At 43.6% G+C, this 14,916-nt stretch overlaps 1 protein-coding gene across 2 annotated transcripts in view; it reads left to right on the forward strand.

The window, feature by feature from the left end:
• LOC139667951 (myosin-11-like) overlaps nucleotides 1-14,916 on the forward strand; it is a 35,767-nt gene that overhangs the window by 18,538 nt on the left and 2,313 nt on the right. For both annotated transcript variants that reach the window (XM_071547408.1, XM_071547406.1), the window contains 34 exons: nucleotides 32-95; nucleotides 725-823; nucleotides 1,424-1,567; nucleotides 1,763-1,858; nucleotides 2,079-2,197; nucleotides 2,401-2,553; nucleotides 2,793-2,966; nucleotides 3,172-3,345; nucleotides 3,492-3,606; nucleotides 4,052-4,245; nucleotides 4,732-4,853; nucleotides 5,003-5,072; nucleotides 5,169-5,329; nucleotides 5,607-5,715; nucleotides 5,924-6,055; nucleotides 6,253-6,459; nucleotides 6,635-6,772; nucleotides 6,888-7,011; nucleotides 7,261-7,432; nucleotides 7,676-7,888; nucleotides 8,603-8,747; nucleotides 9,200-9,406; nucleotides 9,559-9,663; nucleotides 9,813-9,965; nucleotides 10,231-10,479; nucleotides 10,889-11,101; nucleotides 11,501-11,713; nucleotides 11,853-12,014; nucleotides 12,529-12,657; nucleotides 12,745-12,833; nucleotides 12,954-13,077; nucleotides 13,458-13,666; nucleotides 14,243-14,351; nucleotides 14,684-14,856. In XM_071547408.1, coding sequence (XP_071403509.1) covers nucleotides 32-95; nucleotides 725-823; nucleotides 1,424-1,567; nucleotides 1,763-1,858; nucleotides 2,079-2,197; nucleotides 2,401-2,553; nucleotides 2,793-2,966; nucleotides 3,172-3,345; nucleotides 3,492-3,606; nucleotides 4,052-4,245; nucleotides 4,732-4,853; nucleotides 5,003-5,072; nucleotides 5,169-5,329; nucleotides 5,607-5,715; nucleotides 5,924-6,055; nucleotides 6,253-6,459; nucleotides 6,635-6,772; nucleotides 6,888-7,011; nucleotides 7,261-7,432; nucleotides 7,676-7,888; nucleotides 8,603-8,747; nucleotides 9,200-9,406; nucleotides 9,559-9,663; nucleotides 9,813-9,965; nucleotides 10,231-10,479; nucleotides 10,889-11,101; nucleotides 11,501-11,713; nucleotides 11,853-12,014; nucleotides 12,529-12,657; nucleotides 12,745-12,833; nucleotides 12,954-13,077; nucleotides 13,458-13,666; nucleotides 14,243-14,351; nucleotides 14,684-14,856 — 5,060 coding nt within the window. The remainder of the gene's footprint in view (nucleotides 1-31; nucleotides 96-724; nucleotides 824-1,423; nucleotides 1,568-1,762; nucleotides 1,859-2,078; nucleotides 2,198-2,400; nucleotides 2,554-2,792; nucleotides 2,967-3,171; nucleotides 3,346-3,491; nucleotides 3,607-4,051; nucleotides 4,246-4,731; nucleotides 4,854-5,002; nucleotides 5,073-5,168; nucleotides 5,330-5,606; nucleotides 5,716-5,923; nucleotides 6,056-6,252; nucleotides 6,460-6,634; nucleotides 6,773-6,887; nucleotides 7,012-7,260; nucleotides 7,433-7,675; nucleotides 7,889-8,602; nucleotides 8,748-9,199; nucleotides 9,407-9,558; nucleotides 9,664-9,812; nucleotides 9,966-10,230; nucleotides 10,480-10,888; nucleotides 11,102-11,500; nucleotides 11,714-11,852; nucleotides 12,015-12,528; nucleotides 12,658-12,744; nucleotides 12,834-12,953; nucleotides 13,078-13,457; nucleotides 13,667-14,242; nucleotides 14,352-14,683; nucleotides 14,857-14,916) is intronic.

The raw sequence follows: 14,916 nt of genomic DNA on the forward strand, positions 1-14,916 counted from the left end.
TCGGCTCCTTCATGCCTCATCTCTCCCGCAGGGTAAATTCATCCGCATCAACTTTGATGTTACCGGCTACATCGTTGGAGCCAACATTGAGACCTGTATCCTGACATAATGTTGTAATAATCTGTGATAACACATTGTCCAAATTTGTTTCTCACACTGGGAAAAACGGCTTGCTTCAGTGTTTGATCTGTAAACATTAACTCAGGTGTAAAATGGCTTTATTCGGCTGCTCACACATTCCATGTGAGAGGTGTCAGCTGCCCCTCAAGGTAAATACAGTGGGGTTGTTGACACCTGGATAATGATATCGTGTGTGTGTGTGTGTGTGCGTGTGCGTGTGCGTGTGTGTGTTTCTATGTGAGCAGGAGAGAGAGAGAGAGAGGGAGAGAGAGGGAGAGAGAGAGGGAGAGAGAGAGAGAGAGAGAGAGAGAGAGAGCCACAGTTGCAGCTTAACATTCCCATAGAATGATATCACCTTAATTACTATCACTCTATTTTAGGGTGTCACTGTATTTAACTTACATTTCATCATTGTAGGTTATGAGTGATCATACCTTTCAGCTTTTTAACAGCAGACATTACAGTAACCTACAAATAAAATGAATTAATAAAAAAAATCACATAGTTTTTCACCTAAAAGACGATGGGGCAGAGGGCAGATGACACCTCATTTAACTTGCTCTGAGCACAGAGTGTATCATCTTTAACAGCTGAATGCTATTAGACCTGCTGGAGAAGTCTCGCTGTATCAGACAGGCCAAGACAGAAAGAGCCTTCCACATCTTCTACTACATGATTGCCGGTGCCAAAGATAAGCTGCGTGGTAAGCTGCAGATACATCTAATATATATATATATATATATATATATATATATATATATATATACTGTATGATAAGTATAGTGTTGACAATTCTGTTAGATCCGCTGCTCGTGTTTGGTTGTCGCTCTTCCATAAACCTGGTAATACTACATCCTGTGGAACAGTTACTACTGCTTGATTGAAAACCTCATATGTCCCGAACATCAAGTTTTCAGTAACTAAGGAAAACAGCCTTGCTTTCACACTGACCACCATGCATCTTTGAGGTTGCAGACTTCTCTCAATTCATAGAGGAGCATGTAATCCTTCAGCTGAAGTTAAAACATGAAAGTCACCAAGATTGGAGTTAAAAGGTTTTCACACAACAACAGTGATATATATGTCAAGTTAAGGCTGAGATAAACTGCTGCTGTATGCTGGTGACTGATACTGTTACACTGTCATTGCCATGATAGTAAGCAATACAGGAAAACTCAAAGCTCTAGGTATTCTGTTTATTGTACTGTACACCAGAGCCTGGGAAAGCACACGGCAGTCGCACACTGGCGAGAGCCACAAAGAGAAATCACTGAGTCTTCCAGCCTGTGTGTTTTATCTCCAGAGGAACTTCTGCTGGAGCCCTTCAGTAACTACCGCTTCCTGAGTGCGGGTCACGTCCAGCTCCCCGGCCAGCAAGACGATGAGATGTACGAAGAGACCATGGAGGCCATGAACATCATGGGCCTCACCGAAGATGAGAGAATAGGTACCAGTGATAACTCTTGTTTTGTCTGGTCTTATCTATTCTAGTTTAGTCTAATCGATTCTGTCACATCGGTAAAACACAGTGATACATAGTGGTGAATGCTTTTCATCTGCAATGTGAAATCCATGTGTTGCCGCTGTGGATATTTCTCTGTGAAGCTAACTCATGCTCGTGTGTCTCTCCTCTGTGCTCCAGGTATCCTGAAGGTTTGCTCCACAGTGATGCAGCTGGGAAACATTGAGTTCAAGAAAGAGAGGAACCAGGAGCAGGCCACCATGCCAGACAACACCGGTTAGACACCACTACCCTCCACTAATAGAAATATTGTGCAGTTGTCATTTTTTCCCACTGCAGAGCTGACATGTGGCAAACTGTACAGTTGCTCTTGTTTACGTTCCCAAAATACAAGCAACAAATATGTAGAAGGAAGCAAGAAAGAAAGAAAGAAAAAAAATATATGACTCAATGTTTAAGTGTACCAACAAACATGTCTCTTTCCCTCTCTCTCCAGCGGCCCAGAAGGTTTGCCACCTGCAGGGCGTCAATGTGACAGACTTCACCCGTGCGATCCTCACCCCCCGAATCAAAGTGGGCAGAGAGGTGGTGCAGAAGGCCCAGACTAAAGAGCAGGTACTGGGATGGGTGAACTGTATAAGTTGGGGCACTGTGCCAAACCATATGAACAGGAAAATGTATATTGTATCTAATGAACGCTTTTCATACCTTTCATCCAACTGCATTTAAATCATCTTCATTACTTTGGTCTCACATCAATGGTGTCTGTGTGTGTGTGTGTGTGTGTGTGTGTGTGTGTGTGTGTGTGTGTGTGTTAGGCTGACTTTGCTATTGAAGCCCTGGCCAAGGCCATGTTTGAGCGTCTGTTCCGCTGGCTCCTGGGCCGGGTCAACAAGGCCCTGGACAAGACCAAGCGCCAGGGAGCCTCCTTCCTGGGGATCCTAGACATCGCCGGCTTTGAGATCTTTGAGGTGAGGAGTGTTGTTCACAGACGAATCAGAAACCACTAAGCTGAGATGTCATGTCTAACCCTCCTTTCAGGGAGTAAACAATGTATTGCTTAGTGTAGCGTGAAATATTACAGACTGAATGCAAAAAGATATTTAGATGTGAGAATTTTTTTTCCACGTGAGGTGAATATGTATCGTATGCATCATATTGGTCTTCAATTCTGCCTTTTGGTTGTTCTCCTCCGCTCCCACTATCGCAGGACAACTCCTTTGAGCAGCTGTGCATCAACTACACCAACGAGAAGCTGCAGCAGCTCTTCAACCACACCATGTTCATCCTGGAGCAGGAGGAGTACCAGAGGGAGGGCATCGAGTGGAACTTCATCGACTTCGGCCTCGACCTGCAGCCCTGCATCGAGCTCATCGAGAGGCCGGTGAGTGGGAATGAGACACAGGGAAAACACAACAGCTCATTCAAATGTACTGTGTTAACAGGTTAGCCCACATAGTCTCTCTTTGCCCCCAGGATAGATATTTGTGATATAATACGATGTGTGCAGTATTATGAGGTAAATACTGAGATCAGCACTGTTTTGCCCGCAGAAACACAGTCTCGTAATAACTGCATATTTTCTGCAGAACAACCCTCCAGGCATCCTGGCCCTGCTGGATGAAGAGTGCTGGTTCCCCAAAGCCACAGATGTCTCCTTTGTGGAGAAACTCATGAACACACAGGGCAACCATGTCAAATTCGCCAAGCCTAAACAGCTCAAAGACAAGACCGAGTTTTCTGTGCTTCACTATGCTGGGAAGGTGAGTATGATAGTTGAACACAAGAGCCTCCTCACACTCTCAGAATCTGAGGGAAATGATTAAAAACAAAATTATGTGGTTCTAAGAAATATTCTAAAGAATATTTTTAGAAATGCTCAAATAAATCTGTGTTGTTTTGGCTGTAGGTGGACTACAATGCCACAGCCTGGCTGACAAAGAACATGGACCCTCTGAACGACAACGTCACATCGCTGCTCAACAGCTCCTCCAACCCGTTTGTGCAAGACCTGTGGAAAGATGGTGAGATATAGGCTCAGCTGCTTTTGCATTAGTTGAACATATCTCACCAATAAAGGTTGCATGTGTATGCAAAGGAGAATGGATAAGAACAGTTAATATTGAGTTGAATAGTCGAAAAAACAGTTGAATTTGTTGAAGCTGAAGTTTTTATTTCCTATTGTAATTATTTAGTAAGCAAGGGTTTTAAAATAACTAGCACCTTGAATAATATTTAATAGTGAAATATATTGTCATAACACATGACTGTTACAATACTTTTGTCACAATAGGTGTTAAATTTACAAATTTGTGGATATCTCAAGTTCTTCAATTATAATATGAGCAAAACACATTAGTTGTACTGAGACCTTTCATCTTGACTGAACATATTGTTTTAATGTAACAATCTGTTATGACTGAACACATTGTTTTGTCCATTAATGTAACGCTTTGTTATGTGTCCCAGTGGACAGAGTGGTGGGCCTGGAGACCATCGCCAAGATGTCCGACAGCTCCATGCCCAGCGCCTCCAAGACCAAGAAGGGAATGTTCCGGACCGTGGGACAACTGTACAAGGAGTCTCTGGCCAAACTCATGACGACTCTGCACAACACCCAGCCCAACTTTGTCAGATGCATCATCCCCAACCACGAGAAGAGGGTAAAGAAGCTGTCACTAACACTGTTCCTGGTGTCTCTGAAGAGCCACACCGTCACACTGCATTCCGCTTTATCCAATTTAGTCTAATCCAATTCGTACTTCATTATCGCTTGTGGCAACATTCCTTTCAAGTTGCAGTCTGTTTGACACATTGAGAGAGCAATTCCCTCTCTATACTCATAAATAACTTGATAAAATGATTTTGGATGGCTATCAAAGGTTATTTTTATGTATTCATTTAATGACATGTTTCTGGAGGAAATACCATGTTCTCAGTCAGTATTGACAACTCATCCAGCACTTTGACCTGTTGCCTCATGGCAGGGTCAAACTTGCCACTGTCTTTCTATGTATTCCTGAAGGCATAACATCCTAAATATCAATATCCAGATAATGCTTCCCCCCAATAACAGTTCAGTATTGAGGGGATTGTTTGTATTTGTTTCATATACCAATGTAATAAAAATTAGATCCTGTTCCCCCCAGGCAGGGAAGCTGGACGCCCATCTGGTCCTGGAGCAGCTGAGGTGTAACGGTGTGCTGGAGGGGATCCGTATCTGCCGACAGGGATTCCCCAACCGAATCGTCTTCCAGGAGTTCCGTCAGCGGTGAGTGGGATCTGATGGGATCGATTAGCCTGTAAAACACAACTGGTGCATGATGTGCAAAAAGATACTCAAACTAAGACTATTTGTGTAAAACTTTCTCACCGTATCTACCATGCCCCCTCTCTGTCTCTCCTCTTCTTCCTTCACAGTTATGAGATCCTGGCTGCTAATGCTATTCCCAAAGGTTTCATGGATGGCAAACAAGCCTGCTGCCTCATGGTAAACTGCTGTGTTCCAAAACCCAAAAATACACATGCAGGCGATCGTACCCTACATCAACACCTCCTGTTTCTTACTGATGCCTTGTCTGTGTAGATCAAGCATCTGGACCTGGACCCCAATCTGTACAGGATTGGACAGAGTAAGATCTTCTTCCGCACCGGAGTGCTAGCCCAGCTGGAGGAGGAGAGAGATCTGAAGATCACTGTGGTCATCATTGCCTTCCAGTCCCAGGCCAGAGGCTTCCTGGCCAGAAAGTATGAATACACAGCATCCTCACACCTCCTCTGCCCTCTAATACACTGCATAGTTTCTGATCCATTACTTAATTTAACTAACTCTTACCAGTTACACTCACCGGGTCAAAATGTCTATTCTTTGAGACAGTATATTGGTCCCTTTTGATTGATCTTTATACTTAGACTTTCATAACTCCTTCGTACTCTTTCTCTATTGGATTAGAAATTTGTGCATTCTGCATCACATCATACATGATACAGTGGTGATGGTGGTTTTACTGTTGTGTTTTTAAAGGGCGTTTGCTAAGAGGCAACAGCAGCTGACAGCCATGAAGGTGATCCAGAGGAACTGTGCTGCCTACCTCAAACTCAGGAACTGGCAGTGGTGGAGGCTCTTCACCAAGGTCAGATAATGCACATCATTATGCACATTTATGCAAGTGAAAACACAATAGAATCTCATATTTTAGGCTTCATACGTATGTAGTCTTAGTAATTATTATATATGTAATTAAGCCAAATGACATGTTGCTTTGACAGTTATGAACTTAGCTTTATGTTGCCTTTCCTCCATTGTAAAAATGGTATATTGTCCATCCTCCTGAACTACAGGTCAAGCCTCTGCTGCAAGTGACCCGTCAGGAGGAAGAGATGGGTCTGAAGGAGGAGGAGTTGCAGAGAGCCAAAGACATTGCTGTAAAGTTTGAATCTGAACTAAAGGAGATCAACTTGAAACACACAACGGTAAAGGACGAAATCTGCAAGAGTGACACAAACACATTCATAAACTCTAGTCTTCAATTTTCTTTTTTTGCTTTCCCCTGATGTCACAGCTCCCATCTGAGGCTGTTTTGGGGTGCCCATTTCATTCCCAAATTCAGTTGGACTTGATCTACTGACAATGAAGCTAAGCCACATCTTTACCTGTCTGTCTGCTGCAGGTTCTGGAGGAGAGGAATGCCCTGCAGGAGCAGCTTCAAGCAGAGACGGAGCTGTACGCCGAGGCAGAGGAGATGAGGGTTCGTCTGGGGGCTAAGAAGCAGGAGTTGGAGGAGATCCTGCATGAGATGGAGGCGAGGCTGGAGGAAGAGGAAGACCGTGCTCAGGCACTGCTGGTGGACAAGAAGAAGATGCAACAGCAGATGCAGGTCTAGCTATCTGTTTCTTGTTTGTTGTAGATGTCCAAAATGCACATAAAACTCAGTTTAAGAGGAACTGCAATTGCAAGGTTGAATATAAAATGTTTATTTCTCTGCTCAGTTATGTATGATCTGATGAAATAGCAGTAGGAACTGAGGAAAGAGTGTTATCCTCTTCTTGTAGGATTTGGAGGAACATTTGGAAGAGGAGGAAGATGCCCGTCAAAAGCTGCAGCTGGAGAAAGTTACCTGTGAGGGCAAGATCAAAAAGCTGGAGGACGACATCCTGGTGATGGAGGACCAGAACAACAAGCTGCTGAAGGTAAGCGTGGGCATACAGCACAGATCAGAGAGGCTTTATTATGACGACCGGCCACTGGCTAAAGCTGGTGTATATGATAATTAATGGATGACCTACAACAATGGTGACTTTGTAGGAGAGGAAGCTGATGGAGGAGAGGATTGCAGACTTCAGTACCAACCTGGCTGAGGAAGAGGAGAAGTCTAAGAACCTGACCAAACTCAAGAACAAACATGAGTCCATGATCTCTGAACTGGAGGGTAATCATCTCTTATGCATTTTCATGCATTAAACAAGCTCAAAACTCTCCTGGTTAAACTAAGCACATTCGTTACTAATATCACAATCAGGGCCATATTTTGTCTAGCTACGAAAATCTGGAGCTTTGTTATAAAACAGCCTTTGTCTTGAAATATTCCTGAGTCACTTATTCTTGATTTCTTTCTGGCTCTGATATTTTTCTCACATTATATTTAGGCTAACTGGTATCTGTCTGCTGTATCTTCTAGTCCGCTTGAAGAAGGAGGAGAAGGGTCGCCAGGAGCTGGACAAGGCTAAGCGTAAGTTGGAGGCAGAATCTAACGACTTACAGGAGCAGATAGCTGACCTGCAGGCCCAGATCGCCGACCTCAAAGCCCAGCTCGCCAAGAAGGAAGAGGAGCTACAGAATGCTTTGGCCAGGTAAAGTCTAACTCAGTCATTTATAGTTTTATCTCCTGTCTAATTACTCAAATAGTCCCAATTTACTGATCTCATCTTTCCTACTCCTGAATCCACAAACCCAATCAGCTCTAGGTCACCTTTTAGTATCTGAGGTGAAACAGCACCCCCTGTATACCAACACGTAAACATCAACTCTCAACTTCTTGGATATCATTTCTATCATACTTACCGTCATTCTCGATCCATTCTTCTTCTCCTCAGGCTAGAAGACGAGATAGCCCAGAAGAACAACGCTCTGAAGAAGATCAGAGAGCTGGAGGGACACATCTCCGACCTGCAGGAGGACCTGGACTCTGAGCGGGCGGCCAGGAACAAGGCAGAGAAGACCAAACGGGACCTCGGGGAGGAGCTGGAGGCACTCAAGTCTGAGCTGGAGGACACACTGGACAGCACTGCCACCCAGCAGGAGCTGAGGTTGGTCAAACAAGACTGAAAGGCTTTTGTGGCTTCCAATTGTATATGTTCCATATTTTTTTCTCAATAGCCATGATAGACGCCACAGCAGGGAACAACAACACGCTTTCCATGTATGAATGAAGACTTTGGTCGGTGGTGGCAGTATGAAGGAGTTGATTCAAAAAGGAAGTTTATTTAATTTTAAGCTTACAAAGTTAAGAGCATAGAACTATAACAGAAGTGGTTGAAAAACTGTGGGCTGGCTACCTGCGACGCCATTTTAATTTCCACAGGTCTCTACAACTGTAGGGTAAAGGTAAAGCTTTTCAAAATCAAAGCATTTTCTTAATGTTATCAATCCATAACATAAATCTAATTTCTTAAATCCATTTTCTACCTGTCGATAAATTATATATATTAATTTCAGTATACATTTTGAGTTGAAGCTATTCTGCCATTTGAAAAATATTTACATTTTAAGCATTTAGCTGATGCTCATTTCCAGAGTAATTTATAATGAATAGTAGAATAATCTAAAATTCCTACATGGCCAACATTGCGAGTAACGAATAGTAAGAAGTGCATTGCTCAAGGTTACAGCGCATAATAATAAAGAAAATCCTGTGTCCTCAGAATGTCCATGTATTATAGAGGTGTTAGGTAAAGAAATAAAAGCCCTTTTTTTATATTTGTTCAGTAAAAACCCGCATAACCCATCCATCCTTCCTGCAGAGCCAAGCGAGAGCAGGAGGTGACGCTGCTGAAGAGAGCCATGGACGATGAAAACCGGACCCATGAGGCCCAGGTCCAGGAGATGAGACAGAAACACACCCAGGCTGTGGAGGAGCTCACTGAGCAGCTGGAGCAGTCCAAACGAGTAGGTGTCCATTATTTCATACACCGCTATAAATACTTGGGTATCTATCATACAGTTGAAGCGTTTTATAGCCTCATCTCCGCACCCATTGTCACACTGCTCTAGATCAGTGGTTCTCAATCTTTTTGGCTTGTGACCCTTTAAAACGAAGCCACCACAGGTGTGCATATGCTTATAAACAGTTCAAACAAAGAATCAGTTTCCCTTATCAGGATGTTTCATTTGATTAAATATCAGAGGAGGCCTAGAGGCTGAAAACTACTGAGAACCACTGCTCTAGATCTACACTGGGTCATGTCTGGTTTAGCTATTTTTTTTAAAGTTGATATTGTTTCTTGCGTCTGAAAGACAAATTTCATCCACATTTTTAGTATCCCCTGGGCTTAACTTTGTATTGTACAGTATTTTGTCCTTCACAGGATATTGATGGCTACTTTCTCTCTTCCCCTCAGGTGAAGTCAAACCTGGAGAAGGCTAAACAAGCCCTGGAGAAGGAGACGTCGGAGCTGACAGTGGAGGTGCGCTCGCTGACCCAGGCCAAGCAAGATGTGGAGCACAAGAGGAAGAAGGTGGAAGGTCAGCTGACCGACCTGCAGTCACGCTTCACTGACAGCGAGAAGCAGAAGGCGGAGCTGGGAGAGCGCTGCTCCAAGATCACAGTAAATGACTATCAGCAGTTATATCAGTCCATGAATACAGATATTATATATATTATATATATAGATATTATATATGCATTTGCAAGCAAAAAGTATGAATTTTTACCACAAAAATGAATGCCCATGTATTTCCCCCAACCTTCATCTTGCAGATTGAACTGGAGAGTGTGACTAACCTGCTGAATGAAGCAGAGGGCAAGAACATCAAACTGGGCAAAGACGTTTCTAGTCTCACCTCCCAAGTCCAAGACGCACAGGTAACGGAAACAACGCATGTTATAATCCCAGTTAATACAGTCCAAATGCATTGTCTTTCCTGTGACTCTTTATTCTGACATGCTATAGTGCCCTCTTACAGCAGGATGGAATTAAAGTATTGACCTTTGACCTGGTGTGCTTGCTGTAGGAGCTGCTGGCTGAGGAGACACGTCAGAAGCTGCAGTTCTCCACCAAGCTGCGGCAGGCGGAGGATGACAAGAACAGCCTGCAGGAGCAGCTTGAGGAGGAGATGGAGGCCAAGAGGAACGTGGAGAGACACGTCTCCACCCTCAACATCCAGGTCAGAGGTCACACCGAGAGTCAATCTAGAAGATAGTGGAATAATAAAAAAATATGCTGAGAAAAATGAATAGGAAATTAGAGAGAGATTTCCATTCGTTTTTTTACTGAGAGACGGCAGTAGGAGGTCTCAAGTACTTAGTCTAGACCTTGGAACATGAAAGGTTGTATCAAATTTGAGGCAGATTTACTTGAGATCAAGGGCCAGATCCTTTCTGTTATTGTTTTTCAGTCAGTGTGTAAACAAAGTCCCTCTCTGTCCACAGTTGTCAGACTCCAAGAAGAAGCTGGAGGAAATGTCAGGCAACATTGAGCTGCTGGAAGAGGGCAAGAAACGTCTGCAGAGGGATTTGGAGGCGGCCAACACCCAGTTTGAGGAGAAGGCCTCTGCCTATGACAAGCTGGAGAAGACCAAGAACCGGCTGCAGCAGGAGCTGGAGGACATACTGATGGACCTGGATAACCAGAGGCAGAACGTGTCAAACCTGGAGAAGAAGCAGAAGAAGTTTGACCAGGTTAGTTGAATCAGGGACATTGGAAAACACTTTGAGAGATAACTTAAAACTCTCACTACTGGAATAATGTATCACTACAGAAGAAAATCAAACAAAACAAAGAAAGTGAAGAGTATCATTACAGTAAGATATCTACCATTTGAAAATAAGTGACACCTACTCTTACAAAATGATTTTTATCCCAACATTAAAACAAATTACGGTAGGTTTTAATCAATAATGTGTAAACCGAAGTCCTTAACTGTGATAACACTTCTACATACCGGATCCTATACATAGAATTTTAGTCCTGTTTTCGGATTGTAGAGATGTTAATTGATGAACTTGAGGTAATAATTATTATCCAAAACATTTTGGAATAGAACTCTTTACTTATAATCCATGGTCCTCTGTCTTGTCTCTCGTCCAGATGCTGGCAGAGGAGAAGAGTATCTCCAGTAAATACGCAGACGAGAGAGACCGTGCCGAGGCCGAGGCCAGAGAGAAGGAGACGAAGGCTCTGTCCCTGGCGAGGGCGCTGGAGGAGGCCCAGGATTCCAGGGAGGAGCTGGAGAGAGCCAACAAGGCGCTGAGGATGGAGATGGAAGACCTGGTCAGCTCCAAGGACGATGTGGGAAAGAATGTGAGTGTTTCAACATCTCTTCTGTCATTTTATTCAAAAGGTCAATGAAACCATTTTAGACACAGGGTTTCTAGGCCTTGAAAAGCCCTGAAAGTTTGTGGCTTTGAGAAAAATAAAACAAGGCCTTTTAAAGTTTTGGAAAATGAATGGATGGCCTTGAAAGTACTTGATGTTTTTATTAAAACATAGCACCCAAATTCATCAATATGCCTCAGCTCTCTGGACCTCTCTTCATCTTAGCATCAACACCGCACATCCTGAGGAAAACATGTGAAAATCCCATCTTGATCTTGAAAATTTGTCCAGGATGGCAAGTTTGGTTTGAGTGATTCCACCCTTGGTTAAACTAGTAACCATCATCCAATCATCTTCACCCCGCCACCCCCCACCCATTCCCAGGTCCACGAGCTGGAGAAGTCCAAACGAGGCCTGGAGGCGCAGGTGGAGGAGATGAAGACCCAGCTGGAGGAGCTGGAGGACGAGCTGCAGGCGGCTGAGGATGCCAAGCTGCGCCTGGAGGTCAACATGCAGGCCCTCAAGGCCCAGTTCGAGAGGGACCTGCTGGGCCGCGACGAGATGGGAGAGGAGAAGAAGAGACAGCTCGTCAAGCAGGTAGAGAATTAATTTTTTCACATGTTAAGGCACAAAAAAATCTTATCTTCTCCACGAAAGTATATGATCTGATTCGTCCATTGCAGAATGTTGCACCAGCTGTATCAAGAATCTAATTGAATATGCACATTAACCGCAGGTTCGCGAGTTGGAGACAGAGTTGGAGGACGAACGTAAGCAGAGGGCCGGAGCGGCAGCAGCCAAGAAGAAGTTGGAGACAGACATGAAAGATCTGGAGGGACAGATCGAGACGGCCAATAAGGGCCGAGATGAAGCCATCAAGCAGCTCCGCAAGCTCCAGGTGAGAGGGACCGAACTGTAGTGAACTGTAGGAATAAATACTGTGGCAGATGCAGCACAAAGATATACAGAATATTATTTCTAAAAGCCTAGCTAAAAAACACAACAAAAAAATACAAACAAAATAACACTTTGTTATTTAGTTCACTGTATGCCGACTTGTAGATGCCTCATGACTAATCTGATCATGTGTCATTACTATTGTATTAATCTAAATATTGTATAGTCTAACTTTTTCTCTATTTTTAATGTAATTTGTTTTAGATGTACATGTTTACTTCTGCATTTTGTTCTTTTTTGTGTTTATGCAATGATATACTGCACCATCCATCAGGTCAAATTTCTGGCATAAGTAAATGTACTTGGTGAATAAAATAGATTGTGATTCTCTGCTTCTCTCTCTCTCTCTCTCTCTCTCTCTCTCTCTCTCTCTCTCTCTCTCTCTCTCTCTCTCTCTTGCTCTCTCTCTCTCTCTCTCTCTTGCTCTCTCTCTCTCTCTCTCTCACCCCCACCAGGCCCAGATGAAGGACTACCAGAGGGAGCTGGAAGATGCCCGCTCTGCCAGGGAGGAGGTGCTGTCTACTGCAAAGGAGAGCGAGAGGAAGGCCAAGAGTCTGGAGGCTGAGCTCATGCAGCTACAGGAGGTAACACTGTAGATCACTGTAAAAAAGCAGAAACCTATTGTAAAGTAGAAGCCTGAGATAACAAATGCATTTCTAATCTGTTCTTAGGAACTGGCTGCCGCTGAGAGGGGGCGGAAACAGGCAGAGGCTGAAAGAGACGAGCTGTCTGATGAGCTGGCCAGCAATTCCTCTGGAAAGTGGGTGGAGATTTTCACTCTATTCATTACAGTGCAGTTACTGCATTGCCTCAACAGTGAAATGAATGTAGATGACAAATGATGATTGTGTTTGATTTCTACTGCACTCCTTGTGTGCAGGTCAGCCTTGGCAGATGAGAAGCGTCGTCTGGAAGCTAAGATCTCCCAGCTAGAGGAGGAGCTGGAGGAGGAGCAGAGCAACATGGAGATCCTGAACGACAGGCTGAGGAAGAGCTCACAACAGGTAATGAGACTGTAGCAGCTGCTTGAGAGCTATCAGGTTTTGGGGGGTGTGGTTTTCATTTATTGTTGAAAAATATGGGCGTTGAGAAGCCCTTTGAGACTGTAACTGTGATTAAGAGTTATATAAATAAATTTGATTTAACTTGACAAAGTGCAAAGGTCTCAATGAGAATATTTATCAGTGTTTGACTTATCCACACCTTTAAAACAACAGCAATTATTGAACATGACCTCATATACATTACCTTCAATTCAAAAAGTTCATTGGCACACGAAGATCATCCAAAGCACAAGTGCAAAACATAACTGACTGAATATTGACAACATCCCCCCTCACACCTCCCTTCATCCCCCCCTTCACACCACGCTTCCCCTCCGCAGGTGGACCAGCTGAACAACGAGCTGCAGACGGAGCGCAGCACCTCCCAGAAGAACGAGAGCGCTCGGCAGCAGATGGAGCGCCAGAACAAGGACTTGAAGGCCAAGCTGCAAGAGATGGAGAACCAGGTCAAGTCCAAGTTCAAGTCCTCCATCACCGCCCTGGAAGCCAAGGTGGCACAGCTGGAGGAGCAGCTGGAGCAGGAGAACAGGTCAGGGTCATGGAAACATTCAGAACAAATCCAGTGTTATTCAAATAGACATTTGCCATATTTTGTAAAGATATGGGCTGTGTAAAATTTAATTAGGTAATCCTCAGCCTTAACACTGAAATACATCTTTTTTTTTTACCTTTTTTAGGTCTAGTCTAGCCTTTCCTTCCATCATATTCTATTGACATTTGAACATCTTTTCACACAGCTGTTGTCTAGTGAATGAATATTAAATATATCTAATAATTGGCTAGAACTAGAAAATTGTTTCTTAAATGCTTTTACGACGTTATATTCATGGGGGAGGAGATATATCCACCCAAAACAGGACTGTGATGGCAAGACATTGCTATATGGACTCTAGTAATGACTAAATTATCAATTGTATCATCAAAATCAATACAAAAAATTTTTTTTTTCCTAGACATACATAAATATTCATAGCTCAGTTGAGAAAGATAGTAGTTTATTATAGTGTTCATATCCATTTTTCACCATTTGATGTCATTTAAAAATGACATCAATTCTACATTCATCCTAAATCCCACATTGAACTCCTTGCCTGTCTTCATTCAGGGAGAAGCAGGCAAACGCCAAGGGTATGCGTCAGAAGGACAAGAAGGTAAAGGACCTGATGATGCAGGTGGAAGACGAGAGGAAACAGGCAGAGCAGTACAAGGACCAGGTATGTTCAGTAAACTCACCCACGCACAAACATACACATGCATGAGCTTATACAGTATGCATGTACAAAAACAGACACACTAATCAGTCCCAGGCATTCAGTTGTATGTGCGCGCACACATTAAAGTACATGCTGTGTACATCTAAATCATTTTGCATTACATTTTTTATGTATTTTTTTTTTATGGTAAACGGACGTGCTACAGAAGTAGACAATAGTAATGATTTTAATGAAGATTATTTTAATGGCCTGCATGATGCCATCATGGTACAAAGTACATGAAAACATCGAGATATTACTATGCATGTACTGTATATTCCCACTGTCCTTAGGCGGACAAGTCCACCGCTCGCATGAAGCAGCTGAAGCGGCAGCTGGAGGAGTCGGAGGAAGAGTCCCAACGCGCCACAGCCGCCCGCAGGAAGCTGCAGCGGGAGCTGGATGAAGCCACCGAGGCCAACGACGCCATGAGCCGTGAGGTCAACTCGCTCAAGAGCAAACTCAGGTAGAACAAAGGGTCAAAGAGTCTCTCTCTCTCTCTCTCTTCATCTCTCTGTCAATCTAT

The sequence above is a fragment of the Centroberyx affinis genome, unplaced genomic scaffold (assembly GCF_046629955.1).
Source record: "Centroberyx affinis isolate AG114_WGS23_722 - 3 ecotype Tasmania unplaced genomic scaffold, CSIRO-AGI_Caff_v1 ptg005908l_1, whole genome shotgun sequence".
NCBI lineage: Eukaryota > Metazoa > Chordata > Actinopteri > Beryciformes > Berycidae > Centroberyx > Centroberyx affinis.